General features: G+C 49.8%; 1 protein-coding gene across 2 annotated transcripts; it reads left to right on the top strand.

The window, feature by feature from the left end:
- Positions 1-219: 219 nt before the first annotated feature.
- Positions 220-20,804, top strand: TSPAN33 (tetraspanin 33). Of its 2 annotated transcripts, none has more exons than XM_045855676.1 (8): positions 220-582; positions 13,953-14,010; positions 14,665-14,789; positions 15,139-15,213; positions 16,221-16,316; positions 18,805-18,933; positions 19,337-19,498; positions 19,709-20,804. In XM_045855676.1, the coding sequence occupies exons 1-8, from the start codon at positions 481-483 to the stop codon at positions 19,808-19,810; spliced, it is 849 nt and encodes a 282-aa protein (XP_045711632.1). In that variant the 5' UTR covers positions 220-480; the 3' UTR covers positions 19,811-20,804. The 2 variants fall into 2 exon arrangements, with proteins under 2 accessions (XP_045711632.1, XP_045711631.1); XM_045855675.1 differs by having other exon boundaries at positions 14,662-14,789.
- The last annotated feature ends 891 nt before the right edge of the window (positions 20,805-21,695 follow it).

The following is a 21,695-nucleotide window of genomic DNA, read 5'->3' as shown; positions in this document are numbered from 1 at the left end:
AGCAACTGCAGCCTGGATGCTTTCTTTCTCCGGGGAGAAGGCAGAACCGCTGACCCTTTAGCAAGTTGTCCCTCACAGAACAGGTGTCTCCCCCTCCTCTGGAGGAGAGGGATATCTGGACACTCAGTGACAGAAGCGACCGACCAATGAGAAGTCAGGCTTCCGCAGCCGCACCAATGGGCGACCGGGGGCGGGCCCGGTTTCCTGGGAGCCAGGCGGGCCGGACTGGTCCTCGGGCAGCCGCGGAGTCTCCGGAGCTCAAGCTCCCGGTGGCGGCTCCAGCGACTCCCGACTCCCGGCGTCTCCAGTGGCGGCGCCGTTCGCTTGCACGCGCTTCTCCTGGACACAGGGCTCGGGTACCGCAGATCCCCCGCGGCTCCGGCTCCGGCGGTGGCGCGGCTCATGCCTCCGGGCTGAGAGTGCGCAGGTGGGCCGGCCACCGCGGGGAGATAGGCCCCCGGGGGCAGCGGCGGTGGGACCATGGCCCGGAGACCAGGGGCGCCGGCTGCCTACGGGGAGGAGTTCTCCTTCGTCAGTCCGTTGGTGAAATACCTGCTCTTCTTCTTCAACATGCTCTTCTGGGTGAGTCTTAGGGGTCGCAGGGTCACTGGGCTGCAGGACACCCCCGAGGGTGGAGTGGGCTGCCTGCGACTGAGGAGGGGGCGCCCTGGGATACCCATTCCAAGGCGAGCGTGGTGAGCCTCACAATCTAGTTTTCCAGGCTGATGGCACTTTGGGGTAATTTATCCTGGGGAGGGACACCTCAGTGGAGCCCTATCTGGAGGGTTGTTGGATGGAGGGTATGCAAGGGGTTCAGTAAAGACTTATAGACATTCTCTGGGCATCGGATGAGGGTCTGTGTCAAGCCAAAGAGGGGTTTGAGCAGAAGACGCCGGTTTTCCAGTTGGAACAAGGCAGACACACGGGGTACGTTCATGACTGGGGGACTTTCAGGCCTGGGGACTAAGAGGCCCTGCTGGCAAATAAGAAAGAGGAAGGGGGAAAACCCAGACCTTCCTTCCCCTTACCTCAGAGAGGATGGAAGGGGTTTCAGCTCTTCCTTTTGCAGGCCTCTGGTGCCTCTCCCCTCAAAGGCTGAGAAAGAACAGGGATGGCCTCAGGTGTGGATGTCTTTCCCGGCACTGTCCCAAACTTTGTCCCACCTTTCTTCGGACCACACTCCATTCCCTGAGGTCTGAGGGTCTTCAGCTTCTTTAAATAGGACCCTGTGTTGGGCTGGAAGGCCAGGGGTCTTTTCAGAATCTTCTGCTTGGGGGTGGAAAAGTAGAAAAAATACTGGACTGGGGTTACCTGGATTTTCTTAACCACTCTGCTGTTAATTGTTGACTTGACTCACCCGGCCAGTCTGTCCACCCCTGTAGGCCTTAGTCTCTTCCTCCATAAGATCAAATCCAGTTTGATCAAGGATGGCAGAAATACTCTGCTGGAACCGAGGATCCAGCTGGACCAGATCTGAAATGCTAGTTCAATCCTGTTTCATGTCTACAGAGTCCCTGGGCCCTCTGGGTTTGAGGATATAGGGAGCTTCACCCCCATTCCCCTTTTCTCTTCCAGTTCCAGCTATACCAGAGCTGCTGCTCTAGCTACCCATTATGCCTGGCCCTTTCTGCCAGAGACCTAAAGTTCAGACTTACAGGAGGGAGTAATTATAAGTCTAAAATATGCTTCTGAGGAGAGGGAGCAGACCAGGCATCTGAGCCAGTTGTTGCAAAGGTTTCACAAGGGCTGTGGTGTGAAGAACAGACACGGAGTACAGAAGTGCTAGCCTGTTGGGACAAATGAGAAAAATCCCAGAGGGTGGTGATGACAGCTCACTCTCAGCCATTGTCCTCGGGAAAATGAAGTCTCAGTTTTAGAACTGTAAAAAAAAAATTAGAAGGCAGTTTGTCCAGCACCTGCATTTTATATGTCAGAAAACTAAAGCACAGAGATGTTCACTGTTTTATCCAGGGTCCAACAGCTGGTTAGTAGGCTTGATCTGGCAAGTTTTCTGCTAAACCACAGTGCCTCTAGGGGAAGTCCTCGGCCCAGATGGCTGACTGCGACTGTGACTGGGGCATTAGCAGTATTAGTAGTTAGTCAACCTAAGTTCCCGTGGTCTAGGTTCTGCTTTAGCTGGAGGTTAAGCGAGAACAGAAGAACATCTCACCACCACTCAGTCAGGGCTTGGGGATATCCTAAAGGAAATTCCCCACCTAAGGGCAAGTCCCAGAGAATCATTCTACATTGTCACTAAATGTGCCAGACCAATGACCTGCTGTCCTCAGAGCCAGCGCTGGCATGGCAGGGACCTCAGATCCTCAGGCTGACTTCCTCTATCAGCCAAGACTGCATCTCCTTCCAAGCCTATGGCACCATACCCTTATCTGTACCGCCCAGCGACAGCAACAGCTGGGCGCATCTGTTGCACTTGCGTTCATGGTCATTTTCTCGGACTTCCCCACTCCACCCCGCCGCCCCCGCCTTTTACCAGACAAATGACTTTGGGAGGCTGCAGCCAGGGAGAGAGTGTGGCTCCACAGACCCATTTACCTCGGCAAAAATGCTTCGTTCAAGGTCAGAGGACCTGGCTAACTAAGCTGGCACCACGTCGAATTAGAGAAGAGCCCCTCCGTGGCCCTACTTTAGACTCATAAAGAGTTAGAGGCTCCAGAAATAGCACGCTGAAGGACGAGAGGCCCAGTTTCTTCCTGGCACCAACTTACTGTGTGACCCAGAGCCAATATATCTGTCTCTCTGTCCTTATTCTTTCTCCTCTAAAGGAAAACACTTTGCTGCTTCTGTGAACTATTTAAAGATGAATGCATTACTTTGGGGACTGTTTTCTTTCTTCAAGACCTGGGGCTGGATCTAAAGATGCATCTCTCTGTGTCCTGATATCCCAGGGACATTGACCTTCCCATGGGACAGTACATTGTGGGTGTCCCTGCGCATCACTTCTCCCCCAGGCCCAGAGCCGCAGAGTTTCACTCCACACAAGTGCAGCTAGGGAGGAAGGGCTGCTTCTCCAGATCGGGGTCATCTTTCTTCCCATCCCTCCTCCAGGGACTGGTTGCTGGGTTTTCCTTGTTGCAGGCTTCCATCATCCTAATCAAATCCCCTTCTTTTCTGCCCAGGAGGCACTCATGGTTGGGACTGTCGGCCCACTCCTTTTCCAAGCAGAGTGTTCTGGCCAGCTGTTGCGGGGCGGAGGGGGGCGGTATATGGGTGACGTTTGTGTCCATACCTGGAACACATTGAGAAGGTAGCCAGCACCGCTGGGGCTCATACTCAGTGATGGCGGTGGTGGCAGTGGCTACCTCTGCGGCTGCTCTAGGGGCCCTGACCCTTGGGGCATTCGGAGCCTGACTCAGAAAGCTTCTTTGGGACCAGGATCAATTGCTCCCCTTTCAAATTTCAAATCTCACTTTCCCTTTTGTCTGGGAGTTTTGATTTTCTCCCCAGAATCACTGGGATCCCATGGCTTGGAGTAGTTGCCCCAGAATCCCAAAAGTTGTATTTTGGTCTTTCAGTCAAGAAATAGCTGGCATTCCTCGCCTCCCTGTATCGGACAGCTCTGTGCGGAGGGAAGACTGGGGTGGTACGTGCTTTATCAGGCTCGCGCATACACTGGCAGGGACATATCAGCACTACCCACAGCAGCTACCTCCTTCCCTGCTGGTCCTTTTCCCACTCGGGGCAACAGTGGGGGTGGCTTTTGAGTCAGAGTCCAGAAACTCAGACCTCCGGCCCGTGTGTCTCTGCTCAGGCTTCCTAGGTGTCCGTGCCTCAGGGCTCCCACGGCACCTGGTACGTACTTCGATTGTCATGCCTCTTATCTGTGCCACGATGATGTGTTTATGTCTCCTTCTCTGGACTCAGGCTTCTGAGGGGGGACACTGTTTTCTTTACTTCTGGATTCTCAGGGCCCAGCTGTGTTTGGCAAAGAGTGGGTACTTATCAAACGTTTACTGGATGGCAAAGGAGAGAGCAGGCCCGACAGGGTGAATGCGCCATGCCCTTCCTCCCTCTCTCACGGACACTCGTCCGTCAGCGTGCAGCACAGCCTTAAGTGCCTGAGTGTTCCTGCTGGGGAGTGTCCGGCTGTGTTCTCTGCAGTGGGTCTCGTGGGCCTCTCAAGCCAGGACCAAAAAAATGGCAGCCATCCTCCCCAGCATCTCCCTCAGGGACAAGCATAATTACCATCTACAACACCGGGTTTGTTTGTTTGTTTTTTTACTTTAATGCAGCACACGTGGAGCCCCATTCAGGCCTTCCTTAGGCTGATTCAGGACTCTGGCAAGGTGCCTTCTTCAAGGAACTCACTTTCTTGTCCAAGACCACTGTATTGGAATCCCCAGAGCACTCAGAATGCCCCAGACCGCCTGTAGCACCATCCGTTATAACCTGACTTAGAAGCCACGAGAACATGACCAGGCATCAAGCCTGGCAAAAACCCCTCCTGAAGGGCAGGGGCCCCTCCCTGCCACCCAGTACCCACCACACACACACACACACACACACACACACACACCAAAATACACTAGGAGGTAGAAGCCATGTCCCCTCCCTTCCCCACAGACTAAGCAGGCTGCAATAAGTGGAGTAGTCACATTCATTTTATTTAAAAAAAAAAGGGCAAGAAAAAAACCCTCACAGACACAGACTACATGGTGATTACCAAAGGGAAAGGGAGGTGGGGGAGGTAGAAGAGGGTAAAGAGGGATAAATGGTGATGGAAGGAGACTTGACTGTGGGTGGTGAACACACAATACAACATACAGATAGTGTATTATAGAACTGTACAGCTGAAACCTATGTAATTTTATGAACCAATGTTACCTAGATAAATATCTTTTTAAAAACACCAAAAATGAAGACAAGAACCACACCCTTTGCTGTCAAATCACATGTGTGCCTTCTTAACTCCCCTAATAGCTCTGTTTGCCTTGTCCCAGTCAGGAAATCATGAACTTTGAGCAGTCTTTGAAAAGAATGAAAGAAACCACGTAGCACCTCTCGGGGTCTTCATAGCAGGCTGTGCGCCGGGCCAGCCACTCCAGGGCCATGACTTTGAGTGTTTAGACTACTGTGAGCCCTTGTGTCCTTTCCTTACCCATTTGTAAACGTGGAAAACCAAAAGCAGCCATGGCCTAAGTAAGGAGCTAAAGGGTGAGCCCCAGACACTGGAGAGGAGAGAGCCCTGTGGGCTCCTCCGCTCTGACAAGACGATTCTGTCCAACCCCGATGGAGAAAGCCAAGAGCCAGGTTCACGTGGAGAGATGCTGCCTCAGAACCCCAGGAACAACAGTGGTCACAGAAGGACTAACGTATGGGACCCCGAGCCTGGCTTTAGGTCCAGCAGGCTGTGATTTCCTTGACGTCATCCAGAAATAAAGAGAAAGGACTAAGAAACTCGAGGTGCAGACCCCGCCCTCCCAGCGTTCCTGTGGGTAGGGACAGGAATTTGATTCCTGCAAAGGGAACCACTCAAATCCCAGCTGTCTTCCACCACGGCCTTCACAAGACAAGGGAAAGACATTTCAAGGAAGAAGAGAGGACCCTGAAACAGATCCACCTACTTTATGCAGACTAGACTTTAGAATGTGGAAGACAGACAAGGCCAGGGCTTTCTCTGGGCTGGGGAGGGGGCGGTGGGGGTGGGGGTGGGGTTGGGGGGTGGCTCTGTGCAGTGATGCTGTCTTCCCCTTTCAGGGCACTGTCTTCCCCTTTCAGGGCACTGTTCCGGGGACTTCCCTGCTGGCACCACCATCACCTCCTTCCTTCCCCCTGCCTTCCCCCGGTGCTATCTTCCTTCCCCCTGCCTGAGCCACACCCAGTTCGGAGATTACCAGCTGCTCCTTCAAAAGAACTGTAGGCAGCTTCTCCCCACCTCACATGCCCAAGGTGAATGCACGCGTCCTGCGGGCGAGGTGAGGCTTAGAGGGAAAGGCAGTCCTGTGGCTGAGGTCCTAAGGCTCTAGAGACACGCAGACCTGGGATCCAGACCCCCTTCAGCCGCTCACGGACTGAGTGAACCAGGGAAGGTTACTGGAATTCTCCCAACATCAGTGCTGTAAAATGGAGATACTAACGCCCTGTGGGGGTTGTGGTCAGAATTCAATGAAATCGTGTGTGTGAAGTGTTTAGATCTATGCCTGGCCCTTAGCACTCAACAAAATGTAGCTATTCCTACTGTCGTTACAAATAGCTCCTAGGGCTCACCTGTTGGGGTTGGGCTTGCAGAGCTGAGATAAGTGTTTCTCCTAACAAGTGGCAAGTAGATGGGGGTCAAGTTTAGGTCAGGGCCAACCTTGAGCCTAACTTCCTCCAGCCTGAATCCCCTTAGCTCACATGCCTACTGTCAGCCAGAGGGAGATGATAATTACTGATGTCTTTATATTTTATAGTTTATACGAAGTTATATATATATATATATATATATATATATATATATATATATTACATTGTGTGTGTGTGTGTGTGTGTGTGTGTGTGTGTGTGTAGCATAGGATCAGAGACCCCACTGTGGTCCCCGAGGGCCTTCCCCAGGTCATCTCTTCAGGGTTTGACACACCACCTTGGTCTTAAGGTGGCAGTGGGTTCCAGGAGCTAATTTGCCCATCATTATTGGCATTTGAGCACTAGATCCAGAAGAACCCTTGTTCGGGTCCTCACCTTGGGGCCCCCAGTACTTCCTCTCTCAGCACCGAGGGCTGGGAAGTCGTTCCCTGGGGCCTGGAATAAGTGCTTTCTCACAAACATCACACTGTGACGGCCTTTTCCCAATGTGCAGGGAAATAAAGTCAAGATAATGGAGAGAATTTTCATTTTTCTACCATGAACCTTATTACTACCTGTGGCTGCTTATCTGCCAGCAATCACTCGCCGAAGGCAAATGGAAGAACACAAATAGCAACCAAATATTATGGAAAACTAGGAACCTATTTAGAGTGGTGCCTGTATCATTATTTGATGAGATGCAGAGACATATGTCTAACAGTCGCAGCGTCTGTTAGTAAATCGCTCCTTATTTCCATGGTGGAAATTATCTTGTGCTTCTTCACGTGACTCACTGAGAAGGACACATTATTCCTGTCATATTCTTGTCAAAAATGTGTCATCTGATTGGAATTGTGAGGAAACAATCAGATAAATCCAAATCGAGGGATATTCTGCCAAACAACTGGCCTGGACCTATCAAAAACATCAGTGTCAAAAAAAACACAAAAAAAAACCCACATCAGAACAAGTGTTGGCAAGGATGTGGAGGAATAGGAGCCCTCATACAATGCCGGTGGGACTGTGAAACGATGTAGCCACTGTGGAAAAACGATTTGGCAGCTTCTCAAAAAACTGAACATACTTTACATGGTTAATTTTTGTGGTATATGTATTTTACCAGGATTTTTTCAAAGTCAGTATCTTGAAAGACCAAAAAGTAAAGAAAAAAAGTTACAAAACTGTTCTAGGCTAAAGGAGACTTGACCCCCTAAACGCCCAATCCTTGATTGGCTCCTGGGTCGGAAAAAAGAAGAAAACAATTATAAAGGACATTATCAAGATAATAGTGAAAAGTTAAATATGGACTGTAAATTAGATGGCAGTAATAGCATACAGCATTAAAGTTTAAGAAAATCGTTTTTTTAAATACTCACCTAAGGATATGTTTATGGATTTTAGAGAGAGAGTAACGGAGACAGAGAGAAACATTGATGTGAGAGAAAAACATTGATCCACTGCCTCCCTTATGTGCCTCTCCTGGGGACTGAACCCTCAGCCCAGGCACGTGCCCTGATCAGTCAAACCCACAGTCTGTTGGTGCACAGGATGATGCTCCAATAAACTGAGCAACCTGGCCAGGGCCAGATTTGCTTAAACTGCAATTCTCTTGCATGGAATCACCAAAGTGTAAGGCAGCAGATCTTAAAATCGTTCCAGTGACAGAGCACTGGAAAGCTACAGCATTCTGTTGGTATACCCTATACTATTTATTTTTATTTTCTTTAAAGATTTTTATTTACTTTTTAGAGAGAGGGGGAGGGAGAAAGAGAGGGAGAGAAACATTAATGTGTGGTTGCCTCTTGAGCTCCCCCTACCGGGCACCTGGCCCAAAACCCAGGCATGTGCCCTGACTGGGAATTGAAGCAGTGACCCTTCGGTTTGCAGGCTGGCACTTAGTCCACTGCGCCACACAGTCAGGGCTACCCTGTACAATTTTGACATGTTAAATTCTTTTCTGAGCCCTGGCCAGGTAGCTCAGTTGATTGGAGCATCGTCCCATACACCAAAAATTGCGGGTTTGATTTCCAGTCGGGGCACATGCCTAGGTTGCAGGTTCAGTCTCTGGTTGGGGCATGTACGAGAGGCAAACTGATCAATGTTTCTCTCTCACATCCGTGTTTCTCTCTCTCCCTTCCTCATATAGCCTTGGGTGAGGATTTTTTAAGGATCCGATATTAAAAAGTGAGGATTTATAAAACTAATAAATCAGGGGTGGCTATTTTTAAATATATTTTATTTTTTTAGAACAGTTTTAGCTTTAAAGAAAAATTGAGAAGGTGATACAGAGAGTTTCCATGGACCCCACATCCAGGTTCTCTCATTAGTAACATCTTACACGAGTATGATATATTTGTAACAATTAATGCATCATTGTTATCATTAAGGTTCATACTTTATTCAGGTTTTCTTGGTTTTTACTTAACGCCATCCAGGATAACCAATTTCGTTGAGTTGTCCTGTCTCCTTAGGTTCTTCTTGGCAGTGACAGTTTCTCAGATTTTCCTTGGTTTTGATGACTGTGACAGTTTGGAGGAATGCTGGTTATATATATTGTAGAATGTCCCTCCGGTGGAACTTGACTGCCGTTTTTCTTCTGGTTTTACTGGGGTCGTGGGTTTGGGAGGGCAGACCACAGAGGTGAAGTGCCATTTCCGTCACCTCCTATCGCGCACCCGGGATTTCTCTGTGTCCACGTGGCCTTGGATCAGCGGGTGGAGACGCGGAGGACCAGGCTTCTCTGCTGCGAAGTCATCCCCCGCCCTTTTCCGGACTGCGCTCTTTGGAAGGAAGGCACCCTGTGCAGACCACACTTCGGAGTGGGGAGTTACGCTCCACCTCCTCAGGAGAGCAGCCGGTTTCAGCATAAGTTATTTGGAATTCTCCTGCATGGGAGACTTATCTTTTCTCCCCATCTATTTGTTTATTAAGTCATTTATATCTGTATGGACTCATGGATATTTATTCTATATTTGAAGTAATAATTCCATACTTCTTTATTTTGATGTGCCTTTGGAAAACTCACATCAATACAAGGTTTTATTTTGGGTTGGGTTTTTTTTTTTTGCTTGTTTTGAGCATTTCCTTACTTCCTTGTACTACAAGATGCTCCAGGCTTATCTTGCACATTTCCTGCCCCAGTCCTAAAGCCAGCCACTTTCCAAGGGGATGACTATTTTCATTTTTAGATGATTACTTATCTTACATATGGATAAAGGTACTAGTGCATGCAAATTATTGTATATAATTTGATCAACAACTCTTCAGGAACATGCCTTTTGCTGGACTCAGCTATTTTGAAAAAAATGTATCTAGTTTTTAAGTTTCCAGTGAGATTTCACTATAGCCAGAATATGAAAAGCCATTCTAAGAAGTGTCTTTATCCCCATCCTCAACATGAAAGGAGGTCATTGGTGATACTGTGAGGTGTTTTGTGGCAAAGATATGTAGTGGAAAGAGTACTAGAGATTGGCCCTGGCTGGTGTGGCTCAGTGGATTGAGCTCCGGCCTGCAAACAGAAAGGTTGCAGGTTCAATTCCCAGTCAGGGCACATGCCTGGGTTGCAGGCCAATGTTTCTCTCCCTGTTTCTCCCTCCCTTCCCTTCTCTCTAAAAATAAATAAATAAAATATTAAAAAAAAGAGTACCAGAGATTGAACATTGGACTTAGTCCCAATATTGCTGCTGCACCCAGGTGCGCTTGGTGAAGCATCACGCCGCTCTTTCTGCCTCCTCTATAAAAAGAGGGGAGTGGTGGATCTCATTTCTAAGGTTCTGTTCAGCTCTAAAATGCTCTCCTATTAACAACAGCAGCACTGCTTTGGAACGGCAGCAGCTTTGAGGAATTCAGGGTGGGAGATGACAGGAAGAGAAGCATGAAAGGGCAACTTGTGACTCCAGGAGAAAGAGGCAGCAAATCGATGACTGAAGTGCAGAATTTTAGAGTTAGTTAATGAGCGCCAGGTAAGTGGTATCATTAACGGCCATATTAAATATTAATGATCATATTAAAGCCTTAATCTTGACTGTAATGTAGCCTGTAGCTACAGTTCCAGATCCCAGGGTGAATGTGCTTTGAACTGTGGTTCTCCGACTTGGCTGCGCATTGAAATCACCTGCAGCACAATCAGAACCACAGGGGGGGTCCGGCAGAAGTCACGCCTGCTTGAGTGAGGTCGGTTGGGTAATAATATGGGTGTAATAATTTATGGTTCTAGTTTGAACGTTTCAACTAAAATGTCACATGGTGTGCTTGAGTGTGATGTTGTTAGGTTACAGAATTCCATGCTTATGATTCTGTAATAGAAGATTTTGTGCTAAAAAAGGGGTGTTACGTGTGCTGCACCCTCTATTGTTGCCTAAGTCCTAATGCCAGAGATTCAGCTATACTTGTTTTGGGGTATAGCCTCAGGAGGTTTTTTTGTTTTTTTTTTAAGGTTTTATTTGTTTATTTTTAGAGAGAGGAGAAGGGAAAGAGAGGGAGAGAAATATCAATGTGTGGTTGCCCCTTGTGTGCCCCTTACTGGGAACCTGGCCCACAACCCAGGCATGTGCCCCAACTGGGAATCCAACTGGCAACCCTTTGGTTGAGCACAGGCTGTGTTCAATTCACTGAGCTACACCAGCCGGGGCTCGGCCTCAGGGGTTTTTAAGTTTTCCTGCCCCAACCCCATTCTACTGACAGCCAAGGTGGAGAAGCAGGGCTTTAGGCCGTAGATGCCCTTGCCGCTCTCCCACTAACACACGGGCCTCTTTAAGGGCAAGAACCACATCCTCCTCACCTTTGCCGTCTTCAGAGTACCTCGTACAGAGCAGCTGCTGAATTGGATTTGGATAGTGTATTAATTTCCTATTCTTGAAAGATTTTCTTTAATTTTAGAGAGAAGGGGAGGGAAGGAGGAGGAGAGAGTGTGAAACACTGGATTGGTTGCCTCTCAAACGCCCCCAACCCGGGACCGGCTGTCAACCAGGCATGTGTCCTGACCAGGAAATGAACCAGCCGGTGACCCTTTGGCCTTGGGAGGACACCCAGCCCACAGAGCCATACCAGCCAGGGCTGTATTATTTTCCTATTGCTGCTGTGACAAATTACCACAAACTTAATGGCTTCATACAACACAAGTTAACTTGCTTACAGTCCTGCAGCTCAGAAGTCCAAAAGAAGCTCCCATTGGCCTAAAATCAGGGTGTCGCAGGGATGGTTCCTCCTGGAGGCTCCGGGAGAGAACCCGTTTCCTCGCCTTCTCCAGCCTTTAGAAGCCGCTCGCGTGCCTTGGCTCAAGGTGGCATGTCACTCCAACCTCCGCTTCCATCGTCAGACACGCCTTCTCGGCCCCTGACCCTCTTGCCTCCCTCTTACGAGGTCCCTTGTGATAATATGGGGCCCAACCGGATAATCTCCCCATCTCCAGATCCTTCACTGAATCACGTTTGCAAAGCCCCTCTTGTCACATAAGGCAGTGTAGTCACGGGTCCTGGGAATCAGTATAGGACAGGTTGGGGAAGACACGGCTCTACCTGCCACAAGGAGAGACCAAACACCTGTGACGGCTCCAAGCCCACCTGTGGACTTGTTGCCCTGTGATACGAGGCATCTCTTTACCTGCCCTTTCTTGTTTTAGCCGTGTTAGGATGTCATCAGAGACTATCTTTACGGAAGATTGTACACCCTTGTGAAAATTTAACATGTGAAGAAACGGTGAGGCACCTGAACGCACTAGAAATAAAAAGCAGATATGTATTTTTATTTTTATTTATTTACTTTTAAATATATAGCTGTTGATTTGAGAGAGAGAGAAAGACGGAGAGAGAGAGAAACTTCAATGTAAGAGAGAAAAACCAGTCGTTTGCCTCTGTACACACCCCGAGTGGGGATTGAACTTGGAACCTAGGTACATGCCCTGACTGGGGATTGATCGAACCCGCAACCTTTTGGTGAACAGGATGATGCCCCAACTGAGCCACCCAGCCAGAGCAAAACAGCATTTCAAAATATGACTAAATAGTCTGTTCTTATCAGGCCTGCAATGAAAAGACAAAAAGAACCAACCAGATACGTATTTTTAAATGATTCCGTAAAGTGATATTCAGCACCGTAATTGCCTGTGGTGTTTCAAGGGCAGGCAGAGACGCCCAGTCACTCTGGCAAAGGGCGGTGCCTCTGGGCCCAGGGGATGACTGGATCTCTGTGGTGCAGTTTTCTGGCCGCCCACTCCCCGCCCTCAGCCCCCCACCGCTCCCTGAGCCTGCCTGTGCTCCGGACAGGAAGCCAGTCCGCATCTCCAGCAGCACTCTCAGGTCTGCAAGCAGCTCCCTGGACAACGGGCGTGAGGGCCAGAAGATAATACATCTGGCCCTGAGTCAGAGACAGCGTCAGATGATTGAGGGGTAAGGAGAGGGGACTGTGCATGCAGGCAGAGAAGGGTCCTGAAAGATACAGTCTTTCCCATTTCCCTGGGAAAGATAAGGGTAGTTTCCCATTTACTGCTGAATGCAACAAGTGGTAGGGGCCCCTGAGGGAAAAAATGTCTTTCTACTGAGGGATTAGTCTGACCCTATTACCTGCTATAAGTAATTCCCTTCTCCACGGAAGTCCCAAGATGGCTCTTTCCAGCTGGTCTCTGTCTTGCAGGACAGTGGAGTCTGGCCAGCCATCTCCCTCACTGAGCTGGCCAAGTTGCTGCTGCTGAGAACTCCCTCCAGCCAGAGCTTGGCTCCAGCTATTGCCATGGTGATAGCCAGCTGCTGCGTAGCACCAGCCTGGGGACTGGGCACAAAGAAAGGGTGGCCCAGGGATGTGTAAACTGGGCAGCCCAGCATTCCTAGAGGCCTGGGCCGGTGGCAGTGAGGCCCCTTTGGGACCCCTGGGAGTCTCTGATGGGGTCGCTCAGGGCAAAGTCAGGAAGCTTGAAAGGCCTCCACTCCTCCACACCGTAATCAGGGTTTATAAAGGTAAATGTTCCTTTGCCAAGGGAGTTCTGCTTTTTTTACACACATACACATTCATGCATGCATTCCTTCACTTCGGTATGCGCTTTCATTCTTGCATCTGACACCATATTGACCTTGAAGAGAGAGGCCTGGGAGTGTGCATCTACTTAGTCCTGCTTCAGTGTTAAGACCGCCCTTTGATGTACCTGGGCTAGAATTCACAACTTCATGGAGTTTCTACGTGACCCAGGGCAAGTCCGTTAACTCAGTAATGGTAGGTAATAGTTATTGTCAGGCATTGTGGTGCCTGCTTGCCATGCATTACTGCATGTTCACCTAATTTTTTAAATGGAGTTGTTTTTCATTCCCATCATCAGATACGGAAACTGAGTCTCGAGATTGGTCCAGCATGGGCCCAGGTCTGAGTCACTCTGAAGCCCAGGCTCTGAACCACTGTTATTAACTAACCTTGTAAACTGTAATTTCCTCATCTGTAAAATGGGGATAACAGCCACCTTGCAAGATAACTGTGCTGTGAGGAATGAATGAGATGATCTTGGTAAAAGCTTTTCATGGAGGTAAAGCGCTGACAGATACTACCAACTGTGTCGCTGGAGAGGAGAAAGACGCTCATCTCTTGGTCCTGGGAAAGTCCTCTTGCCCTCCTTCAAGGCCACTCTATGGCGATCAGTCATCTGGTTTCCAAAGTCTCAGGGTCTGGCTGGTCCCCTGTCTCCCCAGGTGATTTCCATGGTGTTGGTGTCCGTAGGCGTCTATGCTCGGCTGATGAAGCACGCAGGTGAGCTGTAGGTCCCCCTCCCCCTCCCCACGGCTCCTGCCAGGCCCCTTCCAGCTCTGGCCCCGTTAGCCCTGTACCACTCGTTCCCACATAAGCTACGGGGCCAAAGGGGGCAGCTGCCCTCTTGCCGAACCCTGGCAGCTTGTTCCCGAGCCAGTTCACATTTCCCAGAGCTCTCACAAATCTTCCAAATATACCTGCCTCGTAGGCTGAGGAAGTGTCTAAGGAAGAAGGTAGGGCTCTGGGAGCAGAGAGTAGTCCCAGGCTTCAGCCCCTCCCTCCTTCCGTCCTGGAGTAACTCAACCTCCATTCCTGTTCCAGTGCACAAAGTCTCCAGGAAACGATCGGCAACGCCGGCGAGCCTAATGCCGTTCTAATTCTTTTCTGGAGCAAAAGTGGGCCCTACTCTCCTGAGCCAAGGAAGAAAGGCTCTTACTTTGCTCCTCAAATTAAATGCCACAAACCCTGCTGGGCCCTTCCTGTTCCCCCCCATAGGAGGGCAGTACTGCCTCCCCATACTCTTCACCCAACCTCACTGGACGGGTCCCCACTAGGGAGGAGGAGAACATCTGGGAGGCACCCTCTACCCACCCGTGGGTGCCACCCTGAGCCGACACCAGGCTCAGACTGAGAGATAGCCCCTTCCCCCAGAAGCAGCCTTGGCCTCCCTGGCAGTGGACCCAGCCATCCTGTTGATCGTGGTGGGCATCCTCATGTTTATGCTCACCTTCTGTGGCTGCATTGGATCCCTCCGGGAGAACATCTGCCTCCTGCAGACGGTGAGTGGTCAGGGGCCCCACTAGGAAGACCCTGGCCCCCTCCTCCCTGCACCTCGCAGCCTCCCAGTGCCATTGCTGCAGCCTTTCAGTTTCCTCTGTCCTACCCTACCCCCAATGTGCTGAGGGTAGGGGTCTGTGCTGTCCACTCCTCACCGTACAGTTCAGCCCAGGTAGGTGACCCAGCACAGGGTGACCACCCCCAGACAGAATCCCAGAGACAGCAGCTTTTACTGTGCCGGGGTCAGCTGGGAGAAGTGCCCTGTGCCCCCTCAGTACTTCCTGTGGCCTGGGAGGGGCTACTGCCCAACGTGGTAACAGACTGTCACTTTTTCGGGCCCTGTCCCCGCAGTTCTCGCTCTGCCTCACCATCGTGTTCCTGCTACAGCTGGCTGCTGGGATCCTGGGTTTCGTCTTCTCAGACAAGGTACTGTTGGGAGCCCAGGGCCCTCAGGTGTGACCCACGGGAGGAAGGGAAGGTTCCTGCCTGTGCTTAGCCTGACTAGTCAACCACAGCACTCCTTCCCCTGAGACGCATCACCTTCGGGATGAATGAATAGCTTTTAGAGTCACCATATTTAAAGAGGGTTTCAAGAGTGTGGGGTGTTCCTCTCTGGCAGTCTGAGAGGCCAACAGGGAGGTTAATCCTGTGACTACAAAGTTAAAATCATCTGCAAACTTAGTGGCAGATGATTTGGGAAAATCTGTTGTCGAGTGGTTCACAGACAACGTGAAAAGCCTTTTACTTCTTTGGGTAAAAAAATGTTTATTGGAAAAAACGGAAGGAAGGAAGGAAGGAAGGAAGGAAGGAAGGAAACATTTCAAGATTTCGAAAGGTGCTCATCATATCTGGACACGATCTGCCATTCACTGATAGAATTCCTTTCCCACAGGGCAAATCGTTGCAGGGGACAAGTATAGGACCATTGGTAGGGAGCTCTGGGAGAAGCAGTGGAGTAAGAAGGAAGAGAGCATGGCAGAAACTATGAAGTTGAGATCCACGGAATCCCTCAGAATGTCCTAGTCCTGCTTTAGTAAAATCCTCAAATGATCGATGTAGATGTTTTGTTTAAAGAGAAGTAATTCTCTTATGTCCACTAGAGGGCAGTGCCTCAGCTCAGGAAGCCTTTCTTTACTTAGGCAAAAAGTTTCTCACCAAGTATTTTGTGGTAACAGTATTCAGAAGTAGATAAATACAATATTTGATTATCACGAAATGTGGCCCTGTGAAGTGACAACAGCAAGTCCAGTGGTACCTGAGGGCCCATGGATCGATGGGCTTCAGAACGGGCTGTCTTCCATCGCTGGGACTTGGTTCTACTTTGAATGCTAACTTAAATAAATAAGGATGACCACTGTCTACTGTTATTTCTGCAGGAGGAGCAGGTTAGGGTTTAGTCCTGTGTTCTGATTCCCTACTCATGTTTCTGGCAGGCACGAGGGAAAGTGAGTGAGATCATCAATAATGCCATTGTACACTACCGAAATGACCTGGACCTGCAGAACCTCATTGACTTTGGCCAGAAGGAGGTACGGGCTAAGAGGTGGGCTGGGGGGCAGCTAGTAGTCTGGAGGGCTGTGAGCTCTAGTCAATGCCATCCCAAGAGAGGCTTCGCTCTCCAAGCCTGTGGGCTTTTTCTTTCTTTCTTTTTTTTTTTCCCTCACCCAAGGACATTTTTTTATAGCTCTTTTATAAGAGAGGAAGGGAGAGAGAGAAATGTGGACTGGTTGCCTCCACTATGTGCCCAGACCAGAGATCAAACCCACAACCTTTTGGTTACAGAGTGACACTCCAACCAACTGAGCCACACTGGCCAGGGCTGCGGGCTTTTACGTGACCTACCAGGGCAATGGATTCTGGGAAGGCAGTTGGAAAAATAAAAACATACATGCAGAGTGCTTTCCAAACACTTTTAAGGGCACAGAACAGTGTCTACAGCAATCTAGCACTCGTGTAAAACAAGGGGGAGGTAGGAACACATACTCATATTTGTGAAAAGAAGCCAAAAGGATATGTAAGAAACCATTGTAAGTGGTTGCTTATAAGGGGATGAGGAACTGAGATTTCTTAATACTCAGAAGTTACATTTTTAAACTTGTGATAAAATATACATAACCTAGAATTTACCATTTTAACCATTTTTAAGTCTGCACATCTGTGACTCTAAGTACATTCCCATTACCATACAACCATCATCACCACCCATCTCCAGAACTTTTGCAACTTCTCCAACTGGAACCCTGTACCCATGAGGCAGTAACCCCCCATTTCTTCCTCCCCCATCTCGACAACCACTATTCTACTTTCTGTCTCTATGAATTCGACAACTCTAGTACCTCCTACAAGTAGAATCACATGGCATTTTTCCTTTGTGACTGGCTTATTTCACTTAGCATAATGTCTTCAAGGTTCATCTGTAATTGCAGGATGTGTCCAAATCCCCTTCCTTTTTAAGGCTGAATAATATTCCATTGTATGTATACAAGGTCTGTCTGGAAAATGTCCGGTCATTGTTAATACAACAAGAATGGTTTGCTCAACATTGATGGAACCTGGCAGCCAAGGAGAGTGGACTGGAGTACGCATGTGTGAACAGTGATGACTTCACTGTACCAGTCAGTGGGGGTGGTAGACACCATTGAGTGAACATGTGTACTGTGTGGCCATCACATTCAAAATGACTGAGCAAGATGAGAAAGGAATCTGCATCAAATTTTGCATGAAGCTTGAACATTCCCCTGTGGAAACTATTCAGATGATTCAGAAGGCTGCAGCTGTGGGCAACTGGTGATTGGCAGCTTCATCACAACAGCACGCCCACTCATGTGTCACGTCTCATGTAGTTTTTCTGCAAAACATCAAATCACCCAGGTGACTCAATCCCCCTACAGCCCAGATTTGGTGCCCTGAGACTTCTGGGCACCAAACTTTAGTTTTCCTAAAACTAAAATCACCTTTGAAAGGGAAAAGATTTCAGACCATCGATGAGATTCAGGAAAACACAACGGGGCAGCTAATGGCGATTGGGAGAACTGTGTGAGGTCCCAAGGTGCCTACTTTGAAGGGGACTGAGGCATCATTGTCCTATGTACATCGTTTCTTGTATCTTCCTCAGTAAATGCCTCTGTTTTTTCATAGTACGTGGCTGGGTACTTTCTGGACAGATCTCGTGTACTACACTTTCATTTTCTGATGCACACTTGAGTCACTTCCAACTTTTGGCTATTGTGAAAAATACTGCTATGAATCAAAAGCTAAATTTTAAGTAAAAGTGCTCTTGAGACCAGCGCTGAGTTCCCCTTCCCATGGCTCAGCAGACACTGACCGGATCCTGCTTGCTTTCATGGAGTAATGATGGGCCCACATATTGAAGGTTCTCTTCCTGTGTTTTCTCTACATTAACATAAATATTTGCAGCACTGAAGCTCTAATTATTTCGGTCAGTATTTCTGAACGCCTCCTTTTGCCAGGCTCTATGATATGCAGGACTGCAAAACCAGAAACTGCCCTCGCAGAGCTCCTAGTGTAACGTGTAAAACCATATATGTGTGTATGGCTACAGCAAGTTATAACAAGAGATATAAAGTAACAGAAATTGAGAAGGGCCCTGGCCGCGTTGCTCAGTTGATTGGAGCATCGTCCTGTGCACCAAAAGTTTGCAGCATCGATCCCTGGTCAGAGTACATACCCAGGTTTCAGGTTTGATTTCTGGTCGGGACGGGTATGGGAGGCAACCGATTGATGTTTCTCTCTCTCTCCCCCCCTCTTCCTCGCTCTCTTAAAATCAATAAACATATCCTCAGGTGAGGATTAAAACAAATTAGAAATTAAGAAGGAAAACTTCTTCACCGGAAGGCCACTGAGAAACTCAATCTCATGTTTCAAGGTTATCTATAAACACAACCCGAACCTACACGTGGAAGCTCTCCATAGACCTCTGTCTGCTCTGAGAATTCTCCCGGTCACCTCAGTGAGAGGGTGGGCGGTCCCTAACCTCTGTGGTGGACTTTGTTGCAGTTCAGCTGCTGTGGAGGGATTTCCTACAAGGACTGGTCCCTGAACATGTACTTCAACTGTTCAGAAGACAACCCCAGCCGGGAGCGCTGCTCTGTGCCTTACTCCTGTTGCTTGCCTACCCCCAACCAGGTGAGCACACTTCATACTTCCTTTCCTCCCGGGCAGTGATCTGAGTGACTTCATGATTAGGGCCCCTGCAAGTGGGAATCCCCATCCCCTAGCATAACCGATCAATTTCCTTGCACAGCTGTCGCATGTTGTTCTTCACCCCAATCCAATGTCTTTGTTAACCTCTGACTCCTGTAGCCCACATGGGGTTCAGAGCGGGCAGGTCTCTAAGTCAAGGGGAACTGGACTTGGCTCTCTCAGAGGAGGGAAGCTCTCAGATTTCACAACTGTCCAGGCAGCATCCCCCACATAAATTCTCTAACAATTTAGGAGTTTAGGAAGGGTGGGAATCCCATCAGCTAGGGCCCGCAAGAAAAAGTTATCGGAGTGAGAGTCCCATTTGGCTTTTCAACTCTCTCCCCAGGCAGTGATCAACACCATGTGTGGCCAAGGCATGCAGGCCCTCAGCTACTTGGAAGCTAGCAAAGTCATCTACACCAATGGGTGTATTGACAGACTGGTCAACTGGATACACAGCAACCTCTTCTTACTTGGCGGTGTGGCACTGGGTCTGGCCATCCCCCAGGTAACTTACCCTGCAGGACGTGTGTGTCCCACAGTTCTGCAAAGACTCCTTTGTTTTGGGGAGGGCAGCTGGGGATCCGCTAGGGTGTCAGGCACTGACATTGCTGAGGAGCAAGGGATGAGAGGGTCCTGACCAGACTGGGGAGACTGAGCTGGGGAAAACACAGGCACTGCTCACTGCTGAGGGCCCAATCCTTCTTGCCTCCCCCAGCTGGTGGGAATCCTGCTGTCCCAGATCCTCATGAATCAGATCAAAGATCAGATCAAGCTACAGCTCTACAACCAGCAGCACCGGGCGGACCCGTGGTACTGAGAATCCATCCTGCACCTCCTTACTATGGCAACAGGCAAGCCTCCTCACCAACAGCAGTGGGTACATCTCTCAGCACCCAGTGGAGATTTGGATTCCAGCCCCCTCCCCCAGCAACAGCCCAGTGGGAAGAAGCAAACTCCTGGCAGGCAGAAGGCAGGTGCCCAGGTGGCTCAAGTCTCTGGAGGATATGTCTCCCCTCCCCTTCCTAGCCTTCAGCATTGTTGGAGAGTTATTTTGTATTGTTTCTAATCTTACTTATTTGGGCTCATGTTTAAGTTTTGTCTGGGCAGAGGTGTTTGGGAACAGCAGTTGCCAAAGTCATGGGGGTTCGGCTGCTGCTTTTCATGGAGGCACTGTAACTGACAGCTCTACTAAGGCCGCTTCTGAGCTTGACCGACACACTCAGATTCCAGCTGTTGCCAGCAAGACCTGGCTGGAGAGTGGACACAGCAGCCCTGCCCGGAGCCCAATTGGCATGATAGCAGCTCCAGAAGGAAAGGGAATGAAGCAGGCCATGAGCTTGGAGGTCGGCTGGGGACAGTGGCATGTGTTGGGAAGCAATGGAAGGCGATATGTTTACTAAATGCCTGCCCTGCCATCCTCCTAGGTAGTCAGAGTGAGGTACATCCTGTCCCTCCCTCGTTTCCATGGAAACATGGCAGCAAGAGCAAGGGGGAAAGCCCAGCCAAATTCATCCCTCTTTCCCCCACCCCCTTTGAAAAATGTTTGGGACCATAGTCTCTATATTATGCACCCAGTAGAGGTGGTACTGAGCCATAGCGCTTTTGAATTCCTCCCATCTGGCCCTCCTTCTCCAGCAAGTGGGGCTTCTTTAACCTTGGCAGTGTGCAGAGGAGGCGAGGTAACATCCAACCGCCCCCGCCCCCTCCCCCTTTCCCCTGCACCAGAGCTCACTATTTCTACAGTGTAAAAAGCAGGGATCTTGCTGGGGCAGGGGGAGCCAGAAATGGCAATAAAAGTTTGTTGACCTGGGCTAGGCTGGACTCCGTGAATTTTCCATTCTGGCAACCAGAAGGGGAGGGGTAAAGGGCCTACCCCGTGGGCCCTCCCTCCCGCAGGGGACTGGAGACTCCCCTATGTGCCACCGTACCGCCCGCCCCGTCTCCTTTGCTCAGATGCGCTACTCCCCTCGCACAACCGCGCTCCGTCCAAAGGAGGTCGAAAAATCCCAATTCTGATCAGGGAATGTGTTGATTTCTTCCCCAAACCTGATGTTAATTTTTTCCGAACTAAAGTGAACTAAAATTAATTTGCCACCCAAAACTTTTAGGATGGGAGTAGGTCACGATACGTCTGGAAATCAGGGTCTAGCACGCTCTCTGGAGGAGACAGGAATGAGGAGGGAAAAGGCCATCTCTTCACTTCCAGGCTTGCCCCTCTAAACCCCCCTTCCATCTTTACCTGAAGGAGCTGGTTACCACTGCCCATCTTGCTTTGGGAAGGATTCAGAAAAAAAAGAAAAAAAAACAAACCTTGAGCGAGGAGTGGGGGCTTCCTCGCTCCCAGAGCTGCTAAACAGTGAGGGCGGCAAGCAAGGAGGCCCCGGGGCGCGGCAGGGGGCGGGGCCGGGGCGGCCCAGTCCAGCGCTGTGGGTGGTCCTCGCCCCCGCCAGCTGCCCGAATCCGCTCCCCTGCCCTCCCTGCCCGGAGGAGCTGGGGGTTGAGCTACTCGACCCCACTGTGTGGCGAGTGTCCCCCGAAGTCTCCAAGACGTCCCCTGCTCTCAGGGGGCCCAGATTAGGGAGCTGGCCCGGCCCTGGAAAGGACTCGAGAGAATCCCTACTGCGCTGGGGAGGCAGACCCGCGTTCGCTCCCCGCCCCCAGTTTCTCCTAAGCGAGCCTTCTGCTCCTGGGAGGGCGCCTTT

This window comes from Phyllostomus hastatus, unplaced genomic scaffold (genome assembly GCF_019186645.2).
Source record: "Phyllostomus hastatus isolate PE091 unplaced genomic scaffold, TTU_PhHast_1.1 phas_scaffold_114, whole genome shotgun sequence".
Taxonomy (NCBI): Eukaryota; Metazoa; Chordata; class Mammalia; order Chiroptera; family Phyllostomidae; genus Phyllostomus; species Phyllostomus hastatus.
The sequence above is the reverse complement of the archived record's forward strand: the minus strand, read 5'-3'. Positions and strand labels throughout refer to the sequence as shown.